Raw genomic sequence first — 24,380 nt, 5'->3', positions numbered from 1 at the left:
ATAAAGTGCTATAGGATTTCTAATAGGTAAATAGCTAAATTAGCTGACCAAATTATAGGAGTTGAAAATAGGAATTTAAAGTAAATATATTGACAGTTGCTTTGGTAGACAGGGAAGTTTATAGATGACTATTTCAAGTGAGGGCTAGTGCTGTGACCTCCAGTGGAAGAGCCAGGTCACATGATGCGGACCAAGAGGAGGAGGGGAAAACACGCCTGCCAAGTAGGAGTGACAGAAGGAGAGATTGCCTAACTACCAATACCAGCCCAGCAGTGAAAGGTGTCACTAGATGGAGGAGGAACCTTCGGGGAGAGACCAGCCCACACCAGAAGAGAACGCCCCCAAGGAAATGCACTTTAAAAGCCCACGCAAAATATTAGAATTGGTCGGTTTTCAAGGGTCTTTTTTGACCTGCTACATATTTGCTGTTAGGAAGGACCACTGAAAATCCACCACGGAGATCTCTGGGTAATATATCACTTGACCTGCTTTGTACCTACTAATATGCAATATTCTCTATATAAAATAATGTTCTAAATATCAGAATTGCTTGTTGTATTGGTTTTTCATATATCTGGAATAATTGGACATGCTGGAAAGGTATTAACATATGTCACACCTTCTGATTGGAGTGGGCAGTTTTAACTAGGTTGAGCGAGGCACAGGAAAACCCTTTCCATCAATACTAAAAGGCAATTTTAATGATTAAAATTGTAATCTAGAGATAAATATGACCATAATTGTGTTAATTTAAACCAGGGGTTATCAAAGTTCTGATGGCTGAAGGCCAATTTAGGGAACAGTAGGCTAATGACTAGATAACAATGATCCATCGCCAATCATGTTAGAAATTGACATTTTTTTCAATGGAGTTTGGTGTACATACAAACGTTACTGACTTTTCTGCAAAAAACGTTTTGAGTTAGTTACTGCACTTACTTACCAGGTAGTTTTACTGTACTTTTAATTATTCAAAACAACTGGGATGGATAACCCGCTGAATGGGGCACAAGGACGGTAGCAAAAGCAGCAAGCAGACGCCGCATCTCGTTCCCCCACTCTGGGGCTTCAGTTGCGGGCGGCTGGGTCCTGGGAAAACCACGGCACGGGCAGAGGGAGAACATCTACTCTGTGATCTACTCTGTCACACACAGGCAGCACTTTGCACAACGTGCACAACGACAGGCTTTTGTGGTGCCGCAAATGCTCTGTTATCGAGTTTCTTGCCAGTATTATTATTTGACTTTGTGGCCAAAATCTGGGACATTTTCGGGGACAGCTCCAGCCGGAGACAGAGCACTGAAGTCGGGGACTGTCCCCGAAAATCGGGGACGTCTGGTCACCCTACCTTACAGCCGGTGTTAAATCATGTTGTGTTACTTTCTATGATGAAGAGTCAGAGTGCAACAGTGACTTGACCTTACAGCCGGTGTTAAATCATGTTGTGTTACTTTCTATGATGAAGAGTCAGAGTGCAACAGTGACTTGACCTGACAGCTGGTGTTAAATCATGTTGTGTTACTTTCTATGATGAAGAGTCAGAGTGCAACAGTGACTTGACCTGACAGCCGGTGTTAAATCCTACAAAATGAACATCGAAAAGTAGACAGCAGAAAAAAAGTCATGGAGTTCAGCAAGAGGGAGGCCAGGAGGGAACGCATGGGGTCGGTCTTGAGTCTTTTCTCATATAAATGCATAATCTACGTTTATTATTATTCTACAGGCTGCATTCAATAATATATTATGATCGATTGTTTTCCCCCCTCCAAATGATTAATACCGTTAATTGAGCAGCCCTTGTGTGTTTGTGTTTGTGTGTGTGTGTGTGTGTGTGTGTGTGTGTGTGTGTGTGTGTGTGTGTGTGCGCGTGCGTGCGTGTGTGTGTGTGTGTGTGTGTGTGTGTGTGTGTCTGTGTCTGTGTGTGTCTGTGTGTCTGTGTGTGTGTGTGTGTGTGTGTGTGTGTGTGTGTGTGTGTGTGTGTGTGTGTGTGTGTGTGTGTGTGTGTGTGTGTGTGTGTGTGTGTGTGTGTGTGTGTGTGTAAAAATGCTGCTTAGTGTTCCTTTAAATGTCCATGTTTCCATTATCAAAGATAATCTGCTGGTCTGACTTTGTGTATTCCTCCAGGGTGGACCATGGTGGAGAGAGGCTGAAGGAATGTAAGTGTGTATTTTTTGTAGTTCTTCCAAATAAAATCCCATAGTTACATTCTGTTTAGATTTATTTGACTAAATGTCCTCATTTTCCAAAATTTCCCCAAGCCCATCAAACATCCATACTCCACTCTCTCAACATCCACTGTCCCAGCTAACCAACCTGCATGCCATCGCCACCTCACCTCCACACACACACACACACACACACACACACACACACACACACACACACACACACACACACACACACACACACACACATGCAGATCTTCATTCTCTTGCCTCAGCCGCCATCCCGGGCCCCCACCTCAACTCATCACTTCTATTCATAGGACAGTACCTTACAGAAACAGTTTCATGTGGACCCCGAGATGTTTTGGGTTGAAGGGGAAAAAGGCCTCTGTAGCAACTGGCTACAGGTGATGATCATTCCTCTTCCTCTGTTCTGCGGCGTAACTTATTGGCAGTAAAACAACAACAACTCCTCAAAAATGTGACTTGACGCAAATGACGTGAACAGCGCGAGTATAATTTAATGTACAGTAGATGTAGAGATAATAGGAGAGAATGAAAGCTATTAATAAGTATATGCACTACATTCTTTCCTTGGGCTAACTTGTAGTCACTGAAATCCCAGTGAAACAATTTACTATTTTTTTTGTTGCGGACTCCCCTGCGACCCCTCGTCAAGCTGTATATGAGTATACAGGACTAGCTGCTGCCGGCAAGGCTCCAAGTCAAGACGGACACATAAGTATATTTAAACCTTTAGTGCTGATGTAACTGGCAATAAAACAGCAATAGAGAGGTCTTGTGTCAGTTAATTTACTATGTCAAATTAGCTACTGTAGCTCAAGTGTGTGTGTGTGTGTGTGTGTGTGTGTGTGTGTGTGTGTGTGTGTGTGTGTGTGTGTGACAGCTTGTGCAGATGTCTCGGTGATACGTCCTTTGAGCCTCAGTCTCCTCCAACACTTTTCGTGAGACACCTGTCGCAACACGTTCTCACTCTAAGCACGTAGCATATTGACGCTTTGTCCCGTCCCTTGTGCGTCGCTTGCTACTAACATGGTACCCTTGAGCGACCCATGAAACGACTTGGGCTTTCCGACTAAACTCAATGTAAACCCATGGAAGTCATCTTTGATGCTTATGGCAACTGCTCCCCCATTAGCCTAACTGCTCCCCTATTAGTCAACTGCAAAACAAATCACAACAATCTAATTTCTTTAGTTTTTCACACTTTTTCACATCAAAAGTTCGTTTTTCAAGATTTCATTGATAACAGTAATGTACAGTTTGCTGACGTCACCTTGTACTATCATATTTCTACCCCATTTCAACCAATCATATCACGAAATGCAGCTGTCAATCAAATCTTCATTTCTGGATAATCTTCTCTTCCAAATGAAGTCGAAAATGGCGCCTATAGTGCCTGTCATCTGCCAGAATTCCTATCCCATAAACTAACTACTAACTTGGCCAATTGTTAGAAACATGAACAAAAAACAAAAAGTATAATCTCTAAGAATGCAAAGAAATGTAACTGGCTCGTTAAAATGCGCATTCCAGGGATATCGTATCGTTACAGCAGCGATAATGGCGCGCGCATCTGAGAGCTTGGTTGTCAGGGGTCGCACTTCGGAGATTCCAGGCCGACGTGCTGCACTCTCCGCTCGGCAACACGAAGGCTCTTCCGGAGGGGAGCGCCACAACACACTGAATCCCACTCGATTTGGAGACGGAACACGCCAGGATTGTCCAAAGCCCAATCCAGTCCCCAGAATTGAACCTATTGAAACCTACTGATCACAGGACAGCTAACCACGGTATCTGAACCAGCTATTCTGGACAGATAATTAATTAACAATACGTATGTAATTATTATTGGGAATAGTTGTAGGAAATGCCTTCTGTAGCACATATGACAGGCTAGTAGCCTATTTGTTACAATAGGCTAAACTTCTCTCTTACACTACTTTTCTACTTATCTACTTTGTAATTTTGTGGGGTTTTCATGTGCCAACATGCAATTTATCATTCTCTCATCATCAACCACAATATGTAGCCTAATTATTATTAATACATATATGAACAGGAAACATGCTTTCTGTGCCACTTATGGCACTCAGCTATTTCAAATAATAAATATTCACGTTTTGACCAGTCAAACTGTCAGGCTTGGAGCCGGAAAAACCCAGAAGCAGACAGACAACCAGGTAAGTGTCAAAAAGTGAACAGTGTTTATTAATGGATCAAGGCGGGGGCACTCCGTGTGCTCAGTGGGGGAACAGGCAAGCAGGCAGAGGATCCTGGAAACACAGAGGAAAGATGGATCAGGCAGGCAGGCAAAACAGGTAGGCAAAAAGGTTTCTCGTCAAAGTGTAAAAGAAGATTAGAACTCGTAGCGATGCTCAACTGGCTGAGTACAAACCGTGAATGGCAATGTTCCAGCATGGACTGACAGGCCGAGGCAGTACTTGTAGGGCCGTGCTGATTGGTGGTGATTGCACACTGATGCTGGCCAGGTGTGTGGAGCCTGTGGAGCCTCCCACTGGTGGCGTCATAGGCAGAGTCACAGGTGGAGTTGTGACACAAACAGCCTAAACATAATCTGGCCCCCATGAGGTCTTATTTGAACAAATCCGGCCCACTACCTAATATGAGTCTGGCACCCCTGGTTAGAGTAACGGAAAGCGTAGCTAAATGTTATCTGCAGTGTTGTGCAAGTTCACACTTCACAAGAGCTAGCTCAAAGTTCAGCTCACGCAGATGAAAATGAACTAGTTCGCCTTCATAGTTCACAATTTTGAACTTGAAAATAATGAGAATGAGACAAGCAGAGACAGAAACAGCACAGCGAAATTACAGCAAAACCGCTTAATTACAACATGCATGTAAACACAATGGTTATCGAGGTAGGAAGAGAGCCAGAAAAAGAACAATAGGAGCATAGTTAACTCCTGCAGGTGTGAATGATGCTCACATACGCTCATGGATTTGCAAAAGTGTAATGTGTAACTGTAATCTGATTACAGTAACTAAGTAACACGTTACTGTAATCTGATTACAGTTACTAAGTAACACCTTACTACCCAACACTGGTGGGAACATAGGGCTGTGGGCATCTTCATGTACTGTAACTAAAATTGTAAACAAAAAACAACAAAAAACAAAAGATGGATTCGCCCAGGTCAACTGCTGACTTACAGGTGACTACATCAGGCAGTTGTGATGTCATCAGTGATGTCACTCGAGCAATTGTGTTCTTCTTAGGGCGCTTTCACACCTACCTCGTTTGGTCCGGACTTTCGGACTTTCCAGTTTGATCTGAACCAAAATGACAGGTCTGAAACCTCCCCCGGACCACGGTGCGGACCAAACGCCCGGTCCTTGGTCCGATGAAAAGAGGTGGTCTCGGTCTGGATCAAACTGCACCATTGTGTGGTTCGCTTGCAGTGTGAAAGCATTTTTGGGATAGTTTGGACTTTCGGACCAAATACAGGAAAGTTTAGTTTAACGAGGCTATTGTCAGAGAAACAATGAAAAATGAGCCACTGTAGCACATGGTGGGAGGAGGAGAGCACGTTTTTAATTGAAATATCCGACGATGTTGTAAAAACTCAAAAGGGGAAACATTCCAACACTTAAGCGTTAGGTAGACTATTTTCAGAGAGGATGAGAGTGAGAGAGGACATCCTACTGTAGGCTATGAGAGGAGGGAAGAGCTGAAGATAAAGAAATTACTTGCCTTTTTTATCATATTGCATCACTGTAAGAAGCAAACACACAGACACAAACTAGTCCCTTAATTAATATCACACACAGCGCAGGCAGACAGACACACCACCACCTCCCTCAACAGGCAGGGTTGATTGACAGGTGTTCCAGCAGGCTAAAGGTGGATCTTTTATGGAGATATAAGCTGCAGCTTATTGTTATTGTCTCTCCTAACGACTCCTAATTAGCCCCTTATTGGCTGTAGGCCTATCGTTGCCGACAATGAAGGCAACATTGTTAAACTGACAGATTTATGAATGAAGTTTGGTGTAACATGCACTCCATGCAAGGGACAACGCTCCCCGTGCGGCTGGCATTCTTTGTTCAGCTTTGGATGGCAGCAGTAGCCTATAGAGGCTAATAGCCTGGTCATGAAATGACTTGAAATGAGTGGTGTGAGTCAACCTCCAAAACTCTGTTTCAAATGACAAAGGAAATACCCCCCCCCCCCCGAAACCAACAAACCCATCAAAACATCACATTCACAACAAGCCAACATCAGACATCACGATCTACAAACCAATCAATGTCAAGTATAGTGAGACACAGTTCACACAGGTTTGTTATATCATCTTACAAAGTCAGAAGAATAAATACTCAGTATAACTGAATATTAAGTAGAAATACTTTACTTCCCATGTATGTTGATACCCCCCCTACCAATGAGACAACCCAGTCCTCCTCCCAACTGAAGCCCTGTCTCTCCACCCCCTCTACCAATGATACAGTCCAGTCCTGCTCCCAACTGAAGCCCTGTGTCTCCACCCCCTCTACCAATGAGACAGTCCAGTCCTGCTCCCAACTGAAGCCCTGTGTCTCCACCCCCTCTACCAATGAGACAGTCCAGTCCTCCTCCCAACTGAAGCCCTGTCTCTCCACCCCCTCTACCAATGAGACAGTCCAGTCCTCCTCCCAACTGAAGGCCTGTCTCTCCACCCCCTCTACCAATGAGACAGTCCAGTCCTGCTCCCAACTGAAGCCCTGTGTCTCCACCCCCTGTACCAATGAGACAGTCCAGTCCTCCTCCCAACTGAAGCCCTGTCTCTCCACCCCCTCTACCAATGAGACAGTCCAGTCCTCCTCCCAACTGAAGCCCTGTCTCTCCACCCCCTCTACCAATGAGACAGTCCAGTCCTGCTCCCAACTGAAGCCCTGTCTCTCCACCCCCTCTACCAATGAGACAGTCCAGTCCTGCTTCCAACTGAAGCCCTGTGTCTCCACCCCCTCTACCAATGAGACAGTCCAGTCCTCCTCCCAACTGAAGCCCTGTCTCTCCACCCCCTCTACCAATGAGACAGTCCAGTCCTGCTCCCAACTGAAGCCATGTGTCTCCATCCCCTCTACCATTGAGACAGTCCAGCCCTGCTCCCAACTGAAGCCCTGTCTCTCCACCCCCCCTACCATTGAGACAGTCCAGTCCTGCTCCCAACTGAAGGAGGTGAGCAGCATTGTGTTGGATGACATGTCAATTGGCATAATTGCAGGGGGTCTGTTGGATTATTATGATTATCATTATTGTTATTATTATTATTGTTGTTGTTGTTGATACTATTACTACTATTATTGTTATTGTTATTATCATTATTATGAAATATATATTATATTTAAAATCCTTTTCAATTGAAATAATTCAAACTACTTATTTTTTCCACATAATGATCATTATATGAAACTGAAACAGCCTATAGTCTGTCTGTATTGGTTGATTGATTGATTGATTGAATGATTGATTTATTGATTGATTGATTTATTGATTGATTGATTGATCAACAACATCCAAGGGATATACATATAAAGGTGTAAACACTTATTTCCAACATCGTCCCTGGTCTGGTCTTAAAAACAGGGCAAAACAATAACATCACAGCATCATAAACAACAGAACTGAACAGTGAAGAATGAGCTGCCCTCTGCATGGTGTGGAAGACAGACTGGGAGGCAGAACACGTTTCTGTTGTGGGCATTTGGGGAGGCAGCTAGGCTGAGTTCCAGTAAAAATATAAGATATTTGAATATCTCGCTCAATATACAGTAAACGTGATATAGAGTAAAACAAACTATTTTGTCCCTAACAAGTCTTGAGAGATTAGTTGGAGTGAAATGCTATATGGTCTCTCTTGAGCATTTTATGAAATGTCTATGGAAAAATAAATGGCGGATCATGGCAAACCCTGAAGAGCGCGTGACTTTGGCACTCTATTGCATCGATGAAGTGTTTCGAGGACATTCAAACTATGGACAACATGGATAATTTTATTTTCTAAATTTGAAGCTACTCGAGGGGACATTTAAAGGGGATCAGGCTAGAAGTTGTTAAAGGGCCCATATTTTGCTAATATAATGTATTATTTTATTGTTGGCCTCCACTAGAGTAGCTTATTGCATCATTCATAGTTAAAAAAAACTAATTGTTTATCTTGTACTGGCTCTCACGGCGCCCTTCAGTTCACCCTCTGTCTGAAACGCTCTGTTTTAGTCTTCTTCTGCGTTTTGTGGCAGGGAATTTTCGTCTTCTTCTGCGTTTTCCTGCGGCAGGGAATAAACCCGCACGTCGTTTCCAGTCTTCCTCCTTCCTCCACGTTATAGCCAGATGCAAAGCTACAATATCTGTCATCCGTCTCTCTGTCTGTGTCTGTCTGTCTGTCTGTCTGTCTGTCTGTCTGTCTGTCTGTCTGTCTGTCTGTCTGTCTGTCTGTCTATCTATGTGATAGATAGATAGATAGATAGATAGATAGATAGATAGATAGATAGATAGATAGATAGATAGATAGATAGATAGATAGATAGATTGTTTGATAGATTGTTTGATAGATTGTTTGATAGATTGTTTGATAGATAGATAGATTTTTTTTATTTGATTTGATTTGATTTATTATGGATATACAAGACAATCAATCCAAGGGATAAAAGCATGCAAAAGTGCAAACACTTATTTCCAGCACGGTCCCTGGTCTTATAAAAACAAGACATACGAAAACATACAACAATAAGGGAGCAATACAAATCAAACAATGATAAAAAGTTTGATAGAAAATGGACAGATAAAAGTCAATAAGAAGACATTACAAATCAATCAATAATAAGAATTAGAAAAATAGTAATATAAGTCAATTAAAAAGCAATACAAAGTAACAAAATGGGAGAACTATATAAAACAGGGAGACACTACAGAGGCACCTTATCCAACAGCCATGTTCTAGTTTTATTTTTTTAACTATGCAGGATGCGAGCAGATTTGATGTGCAAGTCTAGGCAATTCCACTTGTAGGAAAAGGTAGGCTACCTTTGCCAAAAAGATTTTTGAACCAATACAAACACAGGTTAGCAACACTGGATCTAGTAAAAACAGCTTCCCAGCTTCCCTATGAGCTTCCCTGACATGAGTAAAATACTTATCTAAGAACTCAGGGACAGCCATAAATGATCTTGTGGACCATGCAAGTCTAGAAAGGGTGACCCTTGCCTCCACTGGAAGCCAGTTGAGAATTTGAAAATGGCTCCTACCAATGTGCGACCGAGGGCTCAGTTTCAATATTACCCTCATCAATTTATTCTAGGCAGTCTGAAGCCTGTTTTTAAGACATTTTGTCAAACTTTCGAACCAAGAAGTACATGCAAGCAAAGTCAAGGTGACACAGAATCAACGAGTTGGACAGGAGTAGCATTGAATCTCAGTCAAGATACTTAGCCATTCTGGCCAAGAATTTTGTTAAAGAGGATACCCTACCTATAACTTTGTTGGCCATGCTCTTTCCATCAAGGATGCATCCTAGGTATTTGACTGAAGTTTTAGCTGTGACTGTCGCCTCATTCAAAGTAATTTTAAGATCAGGGGCTTTGTCTAGTTTGACCTTGGTACCTAAAATAATTGCCTCAGTTTTCCCGAGGTGCATAACAGAATAACATAGTCATGCATAACAGAAACAGCGATCTCTGCTTTGGGTACTAAATTTGGTAGTTGTAAAACAATTATATCAACGAGCAACGGATTGATGAAAAATCTGACTTGGACGTAACAAGCAAGCTATCAATTGATATATCAACATCCCCTAACGCAGACCTGGGCAAGTGGCAGCTCGCGGGCGCCACCTGTGTGGCCCGCGCTGGAATTGCAAAAAAAAATGTTTTTTTTTTTTTTTTACACTGCACCTGAACGCAACATGCAAGATACCCGCTGCAAATGTTCATGTCATTCTGGCCAATACTCCACTTCTGTTATAACATTTCAGTAGGGATGTCACAATATTTCGTCCCACGAAATTTTGCGATACTAAAGTCCCACGAAATTGCGACGATATCGTGGAGATGAAAAACTATATCCCGAGAAAAAGAACCTCTGAACATGCTGCACTGACGGGCCGGCACTGATCTGTATTCTCTATCTTTATCATTGCTTTGCTTGAAATGGGGACTAAACCGACGTTCATTAAATAACCGATAAGATTAAATGCGCTATTTATAGACTAATGCATTGCTGGCGAAGTTTGCGCAACACAATTCACATTTCCCTGTGCGGTTATCCCAATGCGGACCGCGTGTTTCAGTGGATGACAGCAGCGCACTGGCTGTGTGTCTGCCGCCTGCACTGTCAGAGGCGCAGACGGACACTCTGACAGGGAGACCCCGCCGGTCCGTGGCAGGCGAGATGTCTCCCCTCATCTCTAAAGACTAGGGGCTCTATCGTTGCATCGGCCTATGAACTGCGCCCAACACCAGACGCAGCCCAGAGTAGTGGGTGTTGGTATCGGCGCTACACGCAGCCTTAAGCATTACAACCACGCCTTTTAAGCCTAAAATTATGCACTATCTGCTCATTGGGGAAGTGCAGTAAACGAATCACATGCTTCACTTTTCAGCTCCAATTCCACAGAGCGATCCAGTCCGGCTTCAGAAAAGCAGAGGGCTCTGATCTCCCCCCCTCCCTTTTATCCCCTCTGTCTGTCTCCATATATAGGCTATTATTCCATATTATCCTCAAACCAATCTAACTCCAGTTTAAATACTGCAAGCATGTAAATACGCTACACTATAGCAAGATCAAAGTGAAAAGAATGTTCTAAACGCATCAGCTAGAAAAATATAGCCTACCTATGATGAGATTAATTAGATTGGTGAAAGTTTGTCCAGAATGATATCGTTTTGCTACCTTTTCTCCTCCCCTGCTGCACAGGTAGGATGATGCACATAAATATAGCCTACATTATGTAAAGTCATTGCATAAATGTGTTTTTATTGTAAAACTAAAATGTGAAGTAGAGCCAATTTATTGGAGCGGACATCACAGTAGGACATGACAGTAGAACCGCGTTACACTGTCACTCATCTAAATCATGTTAAATCTGCAAGGGATATATATAGCCCCAATATGACATATATGTTTCACATAGGGTGGTGTTTTCATTTTTTTTTTCGTTTTATTTGCTCCAATATTGAAATGTTCTACAATTGCAGGTTGTGTTCACATTACACATTATTTAGATCTACCTTTACATCTATTTCGGTTCATTTGGTTGCTATTTATTAGCTAAATGGAATAGCCCAATGCATGCTGGGAGATTTCACATGCGTGGCTGTTGCAGGGACGCCAGGCAGTGAATGTTTGGCCAGAATGATCTCGTTTTCTCTCGCCTTCACTGCACAGGTAGGATGATGCAACACCCTCTGAATGTCACGGGCTCAAAACTGTCATGTTAGAAAAAACTGTCATGTTGTTATACTATGTACGGTATAACAACTTCTTTTTTCTATCGGACTTGTGTTGTGTCTGTCTGAGCGAGGGAGTCAGAGAAAGAGAGAACCGGCGAACTTTTTTTCAAGCAGTCGTATTGTGCCTGTCAGACTGATGAGCAAGAGAGAGGGAGTGACACAGAGAAGGGTGACAGAGGAGAGGCAGAGGAGCGCTCCGCGAACTGGCGCACTGAATAGGCCTGGTTTTCAAAAGCGCAAAGCGCTAAATTAACGCCAGGGGGGAAGATATCATTAGGCCGGTATTTAAGGCCCAAACGCCCATTCTCGCCCATTCTGGGACTGCGCCACGCCTATTTCGCGTAAAGCGCATTTCGGGGCCTAAAGCCATGTTGCTATCTTCCCGAGGCAGGCGCAAGGCACGTTTTTTTGCGTTTAAGGCCAGTTTTTGCGCCGAAGGCCTGTGGGAGAATAGGGCTCTAGACCTACAGTAGTCTGAAATGAACTAGTTTGTGCCATTGTTTCCACGGGCACAACATGTCGGGTAAGCAGTTAATAGTATAGCCTACAAATTAATCTCGCTCTGAATGCGTCTAATGTGCACATAATAGGCTATCTGTCATAATGTTTTTATTTACTCATGCCAAATACAATTTAACAAACAACTATATTACTCGTGAGTCGTGAAATATTTATGATCAAGATCATTCAGGAATTAATTTGAAACTTAAAATGAATACATCAAAGCAACAACACACTTTTTGTATAGTTTTAGGCTATAATGTATTTGCAATAATAATGTATGGTTGTGACAAAATCCCAAGAAACACCTGGGATTTTGAGCCTTGAGGCAACCCTCAAGGCCAGTGTGCCTAGTCGACAGACCATTTGGGAACGACTGGTATAGGGTGTGATGTGATGAGATAGATTTTTAGCTTAAGAAATGTGCTTTGAGTTGAAAATATCCTTTGCTTTTAGCAGGGAGCAACAAAGACAACAGATAAAGAGAAGCTGTTGGAAACACTGGATGGTTTGAGTGATGAAGAGTTCAAGAGCTTCAAATGGTTCCTGCAGCAGGATGACATCCTGGAAGGTCTCCCAGTCATCAAAAAGAGCCGACTGGAGAAGGCAGACAGGCAGGACACAGTGGACCAGGTGGTGCAGACCTACAACCAACGCTCTCTGAAGGTGACCAAGAAGATTCTGATGAAGATGAAGAGGAATGATCTAGTGCACAGGTTGTCAAACAGCAGCTCAGGACCCAAAGGTAACTCATGAGGAGATGAAAATATAAACCTGTGAAAAACAGAAATGACACAGGTGACTCATACGTTTATAATTCAGTTTATACATAACGTTTATAAATGTCACTTTATGTCTGGTGGTGTGGCTGCTTAGCAGGTGTCTTGTCTTTACCCACCTGCTAAGCAGCCACACCACCAGACACAAAGTGACATTTCTGTCCTGTGCATCTCTGTACACGCGTACGGAAACACACTGTATCTGGCACGAGAGATTTCTGTCAGTGCACACGCCTCGTAGAAGAACTGTATTTATTTAGGACAAAATACTGAAAACAATTCAATGGGCCATTTAAAAAAGATTGAACCCAAAGAGAGGACTGCACCACAGTGTTTTTCTTGCATCAGAAACCAACAATAAAGCTGGAGGGCTGATGATGTCACACAGAGGAACATACACACTGTAGAGGAGAGGAAGGATGATGACGTCACACAGAGGAACATACATACTGTAGAGGAGAGGAAGGCTTATGATGTCACATAGAGGAACATACATACTGTAGAGGAGAGGAAGGCTGATGATGTCACACAGAGGAACATACACACTGTAGAGGAGAGGAAGGCTGATGATGTCACACAGGAACATACATACTGTAGAGGAGAGGAAGGCTGATGATGTCACACAGAGGAACATACATACTGTAGAGGAGAGGAAGGCTGATGATGTCACACAGAGGAACATACATACTGTAGAGGAGAGGAAGGCTGATGATGTCACACAGGAACATACATACTGTAGAGGAGAGGAAGGCTGATGATGTCACACAGAGGAACATACACACTGTAGAGGAGAGGAAGGCTGATGATGTCACACAGAGGAACATACATACTGTAGAGGAGATGAAGGCTGATGATGTCACACAGGAACATACACACTGTAGAGGAGAGGAAGGCTGATGATGTCACACAGAGGAACATACACACTGTAGAGGAGAGAAAGGCTGATGATGTCACACAGAGGAACATACATACTGTAGAGGAGAGGAAGGCTGATGATGTCACACAGAGGAACATACATACTGTAGAGGAGAGGAAGGCTGATGATGTCACACAGAGGAATATACATACTGTAGAGGAGAGGAAGGCTGATGATGTCACACAGGAACATACATACTGTAGAGGAGAGGAAGGCTGATGATGTCACACACATGAACATACATACTGTAGAGAAGAGAGGAAGGATGATGATGTCACACAGAGGAACATACATACTGTAGAGGAGAGGAAGGCTGATGATGTCACACAGAGGAACTTACACACTGTAGAGGAGAGGAAGGCTGATGATGTCACACACATGAACATACATACTGTAGAGGAGAGGAAGGATGATGATGTCACACAGAGGAACATACATACTGTAGAGGAGAGGAAGGCTGATGATGTCACACAGAGGAACATACATACTGTAGAGGAGAGGAAGGCTGATGATGTCACACAGAGTTGGAAGACCAACAAACAAAAAGCAGCTGACCTACAGAGAGAGGGAGAGAGAGATAGAGAGGAGGGGGGAGAGAGAGAGGGAGAGAGATGACAGTTGTTTTTCTTCTTTTATATTTGATTTCCACTGTATTTCATTAAACTATTGAACAGACAGTATTGCAGCAGTAACATTGGGTAGCATTATGCTCTTAAGACATATTGAGTCATATCAATAGGAATATGAGCCAGAAAGAGAGAGAACTCACATTTGTTTCCCTACTTATATCTAGGGCCATATGATTTCTGCAAAACTAAAAATGGACGGAATCCTGGAATTTGGTGATAAAAATGTAATCAACTAAAATATGGAATATTGCAGAATTTTCCATAATTTGGCTGAAATTGATGAAAAGTAGGTCTAATTATCATAATCAAAAGTAGACCTAATCACTGTAGTAACCCAAATGAGTTCATAGTTGTAAAATAAGCCTATCGAGAAATAATTCTGTGTTGGATTGGGGTGTTTTGAGAGAGGGGGGGGGGGGGGGGGGGGTCGTTGTGTGGGGGGGTGTTGTGTGGGACCCTTAAAGCAGCTACGAGCAAGATTTTCGATTGTTATTAAACAGTCTAAATTTAATATCGATGCCTCACATCTTACCTCTAATAGTAGACGAGACCAATGCCGAGTAGTCTCGCTTGAACCCGGAGTGAATCGGCCAGTGTTGTCTTGATGATTAGTCTGTCTGCGGCCGGGGCAGATCAGGACGTGAAATGAAACGGTTTGCGGCAGCTACTTCGGCCATAACCACAAAATAACAAAATTACTTCCAAACAAACTGTTAGAATATAACGAGAGATGTTCGCGAGAGTAGCAAGCCCCTGGATGTAGCGAGCATGGCGTTCTTCTTGTTTATGGTCTGTTGCTAGGCAGAGCGAAACGGTTGAAGGCAGGCAGCTGCCATAAACCGTTTCGTTTCACTTCCTGGTCTATCCGGCACGCCGGAAGACAGACACAGACTCTATAATCATCAAGAGAGCAATCTCCGATTCACACGGCTTTGGTCTCAGCTACTATCATAGGTAAGATGTGATGCATCAATATTACATTGAGACTGTTTAATAACGATCAAAAATCTTGCTCGTAGCTGCTTTAAGTCACCTCACAAGGTTTTCAGCTGGGGAAACAAGAGGCTGTCTGAGAGAGCCAGGCCCAAGTCATCAGGAAGAAAGAAACATCGACCCTAACCGCTAAATTCTGTCTGTGGTCCTTCCTGTGCTGCACTCCCTCTCTCTGCCCCCCCTCTCTTTCTCTGTCTGTGGTCCTTTCTGTGCTGCACTCCCTCTCTCTGCACCCCCTCTTTCTCTGTCTGTGGTCCTTTCTGTGCTGCACTCCCTCTCTCTGCCCCCCCTCTCTTTCTCTGTCTGTGGTCCTTTCTGTGCTGCACTCCTGCCCCCCTCTCTTTCTCTGTCTGTGGTCCTTTCTGTGCTGCACTCCCTCTCTCTGCCCCCCCCTCTTTCTCTGTCTGTGGTCCTTTCTGTGCTGCACTCCCTCTCTCTGCCCCCCCTCTTTCTCGGTCTGTGGTCCTTTCTGTGCTGCACACCCTCTCTCTGCACCCCCTCTTTCTCTGTCTGTGGTCCTTTCTGTGCTGCACTCCCTCTCTCTGCCCCCCCTCTTTCTCTGTCTGTGGTCCTTTCTGTGCTGCACTCCCTCTCTCTGCCCCCCCCTCTTTCTCTGTCTGTGGTCCTTTCTGTGCTGCACTTCCTCTCTCTGCCCCCCCTCTCTTTCTCTGTCTGTGGTCCTTTCTGTGCTGCACTCCTGCCCCCCTCTCTTTCTCTGTCTGTGGTCCTTTCTGTGCTGCACTCCCTCTCTCTGTCCCCCCTCTTTCTCTGTCTGTGGTCCTTTCTGTGCTGCACTCCCTCTCTCTGCCCCCCCCTCTTTCTCTGTCTGTGGTCCTTTCTGTGCTGCACTCCCTCTCTCTGCCCCCCCTCTTTCTCTGTCTGTGGTCCTTTCTGTGCTGCACTTCCTCTCTCTGCCCCCCCTCTCTTTCTCTGTCTGTGGTCCTTTCTGTGCTGCACTCCCTCTCTCTGCACCCCCTCTTTCTCTGTCTGTGGTCCTTTCTGTGCTGCACTCCCTCTCTCTGCCCCCCCTCTCTTTCTCTGTCTGTGGTCCTTTCTGTGCTGCACTCCTGCCCCCCTCTCTTTCTCTGTCTGTGGTCCTTTCTGTGCTGCACTCCCTCTCTCTGCCCCCCCCTCTTTCTCTGTCTGTGGTCCTTTCTGTGCTGCACTCCCTCTCTCTGCCCCCCCTCTTTCTCGGTCTGTGGTCCTTTCTGTGCTGCACACCCTCTCTCTGCACCCCCTCTTTCTCTGTCTGTGGTCCTTTCTGTGCTGCACTCCCTCTCTCTGCCCCCCCTCTTTCTCTGTCTGTGGTCCTTTCTGTGCTGCACTCCCTCTCTCTGCCCCCCCCTCTTTCTCTGTCTGTGGTCCTTTCTGTGCTGCACTTCCTCTCTCTGCCCCCCCTCTCTTTCTCTGTCTGTGGTCCTTTCTGTGCTGCACTCCTGCCCCCCTCTCTTTCTCTGTCTGTGGTCCTTTCTGTGCTGCACTCCCTCTCTCTGTCCCCCCTCTTTCTCTGTCTGTGGTCCTTTCTGTGCTGCACTCCCTCTCTCTGCCCCCCCCTCTTTCTCTGTCTGTGGTCCTTTCTGTGCTGCACTCCCTCTCTCTGCCCCCCCTCTTTCTCTGTCTGTGGTCCTTTCTGTGCTGCACTTCCTCTCTCTGCCCCCCCTCTCTTTCTCTGTCTGTGGTCCTTTCTGTGCTGCACTCCCTCTCTCTGCCCCCCCTCTTTCTCGGTCTATGGTCCTTTCTGTGCTGCACACCCTCTCTCTGCCCCCCCCCTCCCCTCTTTCTCTGTCTGTGGTCCTGAAGACTACTTCTATCATTGTGAGAACCAACTTGAATTTTAAATCTTGGCCAGTCCTCTGTGAATAAAGTAGATGTTCCTGATGAGGTTACTGTAGAAGTAAGAAGTCCGTCATCAAATTATTTCAGCGCTAATCAACATTTCTCTCTCTGTATTTCTGCAGCCAAAGTGACCACCAAATTGGGCCTACCTGCACCTGATTCCGGCATTGGTGAGTGGATTTCTTTTTTGTGAACATTGGAAACTGCACATTGTAGCAGTTACAGTTTTTTTTTCAATTTGAAGTTATTTATATATGACAACTGCCTGGAAATTCTCTTTTTCTTCAGCTGAATATACTGTATAGGCCTAGACCTGTCAGAAAACCTAGCCTGGTATTGTGTTGTGTCCCTGTACCTATTTTCTGATTACTGTCACTACATGAGGAACACAGAAGTATGGTATGTCTACCGTCTGAGAAAGATACATTTATCATGTATTTTACTACATGAGGAACACAGAAGTTATGGAGAGCCGGGACTGCCGTATCAACAAATAAATAAATAAATGAGCAGATAAATACATATATATGTATCATAAATATATGTAGAAATAAATGTAGATGACATAAATGTATATATATGTGTATTTTCCTATTTTTGTACGTTTTATATATTTATTTAATGATTTATTTGTGTATTTATACATTTATACATTTATTTATACATTTATACATTTATTTATACATTTATACATTTATACATTTATTTATAAATTTATTTATTTATTTATTTATTTATGGCATTTATTTATGTCTGTTTTATTTTATTTATGTCTGTTTTATTTACCTCCCATTTATTTCTGTGCCTTGTATTTAGTGATGTCTCCTTTGTATTTAGTGATGCGTCCTTGCTTCCTTTCCTTTTCTGTATGCATTTCTGCCTACTCAATGCAAATTAGGGGGGCGGCCCTGTGCATTTATGCCTGCTCAATGCAGATTAGGGGGCTGGCCGTCATGGGCTCAAGTCTTTGCCTATTGGCTCGAATGCACATTGTCCTATCTGCTCCAAACTTGTCATGCATGATAAGTGTCCATGCCTGAAGATATCTGCACATCAATATCCATTTACACTCATAGCGCCACCTACTGGCAACAGGAAATGACATGTTTTACACTTACATGAACTGCTCAGAGTGGGTTGAACACATCCACCTCGGATGTGGTCAGAAAATCCTTTACCACCCAATGCAGCTTCATTTTGACGATTATGAGTGCTCATTGACTGGCGTGGGCGTGGCGCCATGGCGAATGTTGATGTTTCGCCGTCACACAGGAAGTTGGAGTAACTTCATTGTAGATTGTCCAATCTGCTCCACACTTGTCATGCATGATAACTGTACATGCCTGAACACATCTAGATGTCAATATCCATTTATAGTCATAGCGCCCCCTACTGGCAACACAGAAAGTGCTTTGTAACTTGGCCCTACATGCTCACACGTGCACCAAACTTCACATGTTTGATGAGCATCCCAGCCTGAAGACATCTAGATGACCATTTGGAGTGATAGGCAGAGCATCCCCTACTGGCCACGCAGAAAGCGGTTTGTAACTCGGCCGTACATGGTCACACCCGCAACGAACTTCACATGTTTCATGAGCATCCCAGACTTCACACATGTACATGCCAATATAGCATTATAGGCAGAGCGCCTCCTACTGGCAACACATGAAGTTGATTGTAACTCAACTGAACGTTGTGCTATCTGCTCCAAACTTGTCGTGCATGATAAGTGTCCATGCCTGAAGATATCTGCAGATCAATATTCAGTGATAGTTACAGCGCCACCTACTGGCAAAAGGAAATGACACAAGTTTTACACGTACATGAACTGCTCATAGTGGGTTGACCACATCCACCTCAGATGTGGTCAGAAAAGCCTCAAGCTCTCGATTAACCTTCATTGTGAGGATTATGGGTAAGACATTGATATGTCAATATCCATTTATAGTCATAGCACCCCCTACTGCCAACACATAAATCGTTTTGTAACTCGGCAGTACATGGTCCCCCGCGCACCAAAATACACATGTTTGATGACCATCCCAGCCTGAAGACATCTAGATGAACATTTTGAGTGATAGGCAGAGCGCCCCCTTCTGGCCACACAGGGAGTTGGAGTAACTCCATTGTAGATTGTCCAATCTGCTCCAAACTTGTCATGCATGATCAGTGTACATACCTGAAGACATCTAGATGTCAACATCCATTTATAGTCATAGCGCCCCCTACTGCCAACACAGACAGTGGTTTGTAACTCGGCCCTACATGCTCACACGCGCACCAAACGTCACATGTTTGATGAACATCCCAGCCTGAAGACATCTATAGGACCATTTGGAGTTAGTGGCAGAGCGCCCCCTACTGACCACACAGGAAGTTAGAATAACTCCATTGTAGATTGTCCAATCTGCTCCAAACTTGTCATGCATGATAAGTGTCCATGCCTCAAGCCATCTATATGTCAATATCCATTTATAGTCATAGCGACCCCTACTGGCAACAAAGAAAGTGGTTTGTAACTTGGCCCTACATGCTCACACGCGCACCAAACGTCACATGTTTGATGAGCATCCCAGCCTGAAGACATCTATAGGACCATTTGGAGTTAGAGGTAGAGCGCCCCCTACTGGCCACAGAGGAAGTTAGAGTAACTCCATTGTAGATTGTCCAATCTGCTCCAAACTTGTCATGCATGATAAGTGTCCATGCCTCAAGCCATCTATATGTCAATATCCATTTATAGTCATAGTGCCCCCTACTGGCAACAAAGAAAGTGGTTTGTAACTTGGCCCTACATGCTCACACGTGCACCAACTTCACATGTTTGATGAGCATCCCAGCCTGAAGACATCTAGATGACCATTTGGAGTTAGAGGCAGAGCGCCCCCTACTGGCCACACAGGAAGTTGGAGTAACTTTATTGTAGATTGTCCAATCTGCTCCAAACGTGTCATGCATGATAAGTGTCCATGCCTGTACACATCTATATGTCAATATCCATTTATAGTCATAGCGCCCCCTACTGGCAACACAGAAAGTGGTTTGCAACTCGCCCCTACATGCTCACACGCGCACCAAACTTCACATGTTTGATGACCATCCCAGCCTGAATACATCTAGATGACAATTTGGAGTGATAGGCAGAGCGCCCCCTACTGGCCACACAGAAAGCGGTTTGTAACTCGGCCGTACGTAGTCACACCCGCAACAAACTTCACATGTTTGATGACCATCCCAGACTTCACACATGTACATGCCAATAGAGCATTATAGGCAGAGCGCCCCCTATTGGCAACAGGAAATGACATATTTTACACTTACATGAACTGCTCATTGTCCCAGCCTGAAGACATCTATATGTCAATATCCATTTATAGTCATAGCGCCCCCTACTGCCAACACAGACAGTGGTTTGTAACTCGGCCCTACACGGTCCCACGCGCACCAAAATTCACATGTTTGATGACCATCCCAGCCTGAACACATCTACATGACCATGTGGAGTGATAGGCAGAGTGCCCCCTAGTTGCCAGTAGGGGGCGCTATGACTCTAAATGGATATTGACATATAGATGTCTTCAGGCTGGGACACGTATGAAGCACGTGCAGTTTGGCAGAGATTGGACAATCTCCAATAGAGTTACTCCAACTTCCTGTGTGACGGCGAAACATCAACGTTCGCCATGGCGCCACGCCCACGCCGGTCAATGAGCACTCATAATCATCACAATGAAGCTGCATTGGGTGGTAAAGGATTTTCTGACCACATCCGAGGTGGATGTGTTCAACCCACTCTGAGCAGTTCTTGTAAGTGAAAAAACATGTAATTTCCTGTTGCCAGTAGGTGGCGCTATGACTGTAAATGGTTATTGACATATAGATGTCTTCAGGCATGGACAGTTATCATGCATGACAAGTTTGGAGCAGATAGGACAATGTGCATTCGAGTGACAGCGACTTCGTGTGTCATGGCGAGACATCGATCTTCGCCGCGTAGCCACGCCCACGCCGTCCATGGTAAATGCAAACTTTTAATAGCTTTTCATCATTGGGGTCTCTTCTATCTGCTGTGCAAGTTTGAGGGTGATCTGATGAACCCCTTAGGAGGAGTTCGTTAAAGTCTGACCCCTGGAAATGGGTGAAATGTCTGAAATATTGCACAGTAAATTCAAAATGGCTGACTTCCGGTTGGGTGTGGATCCTGGCACCAAGAGACTTTTCCCTTAGTCTGGCCATTATGTGCCCTGCAATTTTCGTAGCTGTAGGGGAAACTTAGCGCGAGGGCTATTCCGTTTATAGATTGTAGGAGGCGCTATGGAGGCATTTAGCCACGCCCCTGGCCAAAAACCTTGACGGATGTGCAAAGTTTGGCCACATTTTGTGCATGTTTAGGCCCTCGAAAATGCGCGCAAAGTGTAAGTATAATAAGAATATAGCCGCAAGCGGCGTGCGGGGTCCAAGCATCCGGTGACATGGGGGATATATGAGACATAATAAACAAAAAATAAGGCACATTTATTCAGAGTTGGTATGTGCACAAGTAAACAAAGTTTGGTTGAGATCCGGTGACCTCACGGTTTCCAAGCAGTAGTAGTAGTAGCCTAGTAGTAGCAGTAGTAGGAATAGTAGTGTTGGTAGTAGTGGGACTGGTAGCAGTAGTAGCAGCAGTAGTTGTAATTGACCAGTTAATGAGTTGTGGGCAATTTAGTGTCGGGGTGTGTTTCATTAAAAGATTTATGATTTCAAAACTGTGTGATTTGGCCAAATGGTCTAGGAGGAGTTCACAAAAGTAGGTTTTTGATCAAATTCAAAATGGCGGAAAATCTAGGCACACGTAAATGGGCGGGGCCTATATAGATAGATGCATATTGATCCAAGGAATCCCTTAGAAGTGAAATTTTGAGTATAGGACACACGGTTCAGAAGATATGGAGCATAACGCAAAATGGTCTGTTATAGCGCCACCATCTGGCCGGTATTGGTCATTTTTTGTTTCTGAGTAGTGAGGCACATTTCCAATCTATGTGCCCAGTCTGGCTATGCTGAGCATTACAGTTTCTGCTGTTGTTACGGCCTTCAAAGTATGTCAACAAATGGCTCAACAGAAGACCAAAACATATTAAGGACGCCAGACAAGGTTGCAAATTTGTAAATAATATTTATTTAAATAAACCCAAAAATATTCAAAGTCACAAATTTGGGCCATTGAAGCCAGTATAAACCTATAAACAAGAAAAGTTAAACTATAACTAAACCGAAAACAGGACTACCGGGGACTCTAGCCTAAACTAAAATAACAAAGGAAAGTTACCACTGGAGAGGAGAGATTCCTCTCCAGGAGCTGCTGTGGGCTGTGTGGGTCAGAGAGAGATCTGCCTGCTCTCTACTCCAGCCTCCATTTAACCTTAACCAGGGCTGATCAACTCCAGGTGTTCCTGCTCAGGTGATTAGAGCAGAAACCCCAGAGGGAGGGGGAGAGAGAGAGAGTAGATGAGATCAGAGAGAGAGAAGAAGAGGAGGAGGAGGGTGGCTGGTCACATAACAGCTGTACATACAGTTTTACCGGAGAAGAATAAAAAAAAAAAAAAAAAAATCAGAACAGATACAAACTTTGTGCTTGGACCCCTAATAATCGGAACAATTACAATAGGGATCCATGCACTTCGTGCTTGGACCCCTAATAATAATCCTTTGGAATACAATAGGGCCTTTGCCAACCGGCCATGCCGGTGCTCGGGCCCTAATTAAAGCTGCAGGCAGCGTCGTGGGCCCTCGCACCCGCCGTGCGTCGGGGTTCGGAGCAGATAGGACAACGTTCAGTCGAGTTACAATCAACTCCCTGTGTTGCCGATAGGGGGCGCTCTCCCTATAATGGTATATCGTGTGTACGTGCGTGAAGTCTGGGATGCTCACCAAACATGTGAAGTTGGGTGTGGGTGTGACTGTGTACGGCCGAGTTACAAACCGCTTTCTGTGTGGCCACTAGGGGGCGCTCTGCCTATCACTCCAATTTGTCATCTAGATGTGTTCAGGCTGGGATGGTCATCAAACATGTGGATGTAGGCGCGCGTGGGACTGTGTAGGGCCGAGTTACAAACCGCTTTCTGTGTCGCCAGTAGGGGGTGCTATGCCTATAAATGGCTATTGACATATAGATGTCTTACTCATAATCCTCACAATGAAGGGTAATCGAGGGGTTAAGGCTTTTCTGACCACATGTGAGGTGGAGGTGGTCAACCCACTATGAGCAGTTCATGTAAGTGTAAAATATGTCATTTCCTGTTCCTATAACTGAATATTAATCAGCGGATATCTTCAGGCATAGACACTTATCATGCACGACAAGTTTGGATCAGATAGGACAACGTTCAGTTGAGTTACAATCAACTTCCTGTGTTGCCAATAGGGTGCGCTCTGCCTATAATGGTATATTGGCATTAGGGATGTCAACGGTTAACCGTTAATCGATTAACCGTCACTAACGTCGTTGTTCGGTTATTGCTGTCGGTCTATCAGTTAATATTAAAAAAAAAAAAAAAAATCTAACACAAAAAGAATTTATGTTGAAATATTGATGCTTTTTGTTAATGCTTGTTAATGCTTTTTGTGTTAGAAATTCTAACACAAAAAGCATTAACATTTCAGCATCTAAATAGACACGCCTTGTTTGGGCATGAGCTCATTGAGTAAATAGACAAAAAAAAAAAAAAATGGAATTAACCGATAGGTTAATCGATTATTAGCGTCGGTTAATCGAAAGTCAAATTAACCGAAAATTGACATCCCTAATTGGCATGTACATGTGTGAAGTCTGGGATGGTCATCAAACATCTGAAGTTTGGTGCGTGTGTGAGCATGTAGGGGCGAGTTACAAACCACTTTCTGTGTTGCCAACTTGCCAGTAGGGGGCGCTATGACTATAAATGGATATTGACATATAGATGTGTACAGGCATAGACACGTATCATGCATGACACGTTTGGAGCAGATTGGACAATCTACAATGAAGTTACTCCAACTTCGTGTGTGGCCAGTAGGGCTGGGTATCGTTCAAAAAAATTTGATATCGATACCGTTTCGATACTTG

General features: G+C 44.2%; 1 protein-coding gene across 1 annotated transcript in view; it reads left to right on the top strand.

Moving 5' to 3' along the window:
- Nucleotides 1-24,380, top strand: part of LOC310775923 (uncharacterized protein) — a 63,570-nt gene that overhangs the window by 11,936 nt on the left and 27,254 nt on the right. Inside the window, exons 7-11 of the mRNA XM_083636045.1 lie at nt 2,125-2,156; nt 6,659-6,852; nt 7,111-7,368; nt 12,594-12,882; nt 17,413-17,460. Of these exons, the coding sequence (XP_083492171.1) occupies nt 2,125-2,156; nt 6,659-6,852; nt 7,111-7,368; nt 12,594-12,882; nt 17,413-17,460 (821 nt within the window). The remainder of the gene's footprint in view (nt 1-2,124; nt 2,157-6,658; nt 6,853-7,110; nt 7,369-12,593; nt 12,883-17,412; nt 17,461-24,380) is intronic.

Source organism: Poromitra crassiceps (assembly GCF_964638095.1).
Source record: "Poromitra crassiceps genome assembly, chromosome: 4".
Taxonomy (NCBI): Eukaryota; Metazoa; Chordata; class Actinopteri; order Beryciformes; family Melamphaidae; genus Poromitra; species Poromitra crassiceps.
The sequence above is the reverse complement of the archived record's forward strand: the minus strand, read 5'-3'. Positions and strand labels throughout refer to the sequence as shown.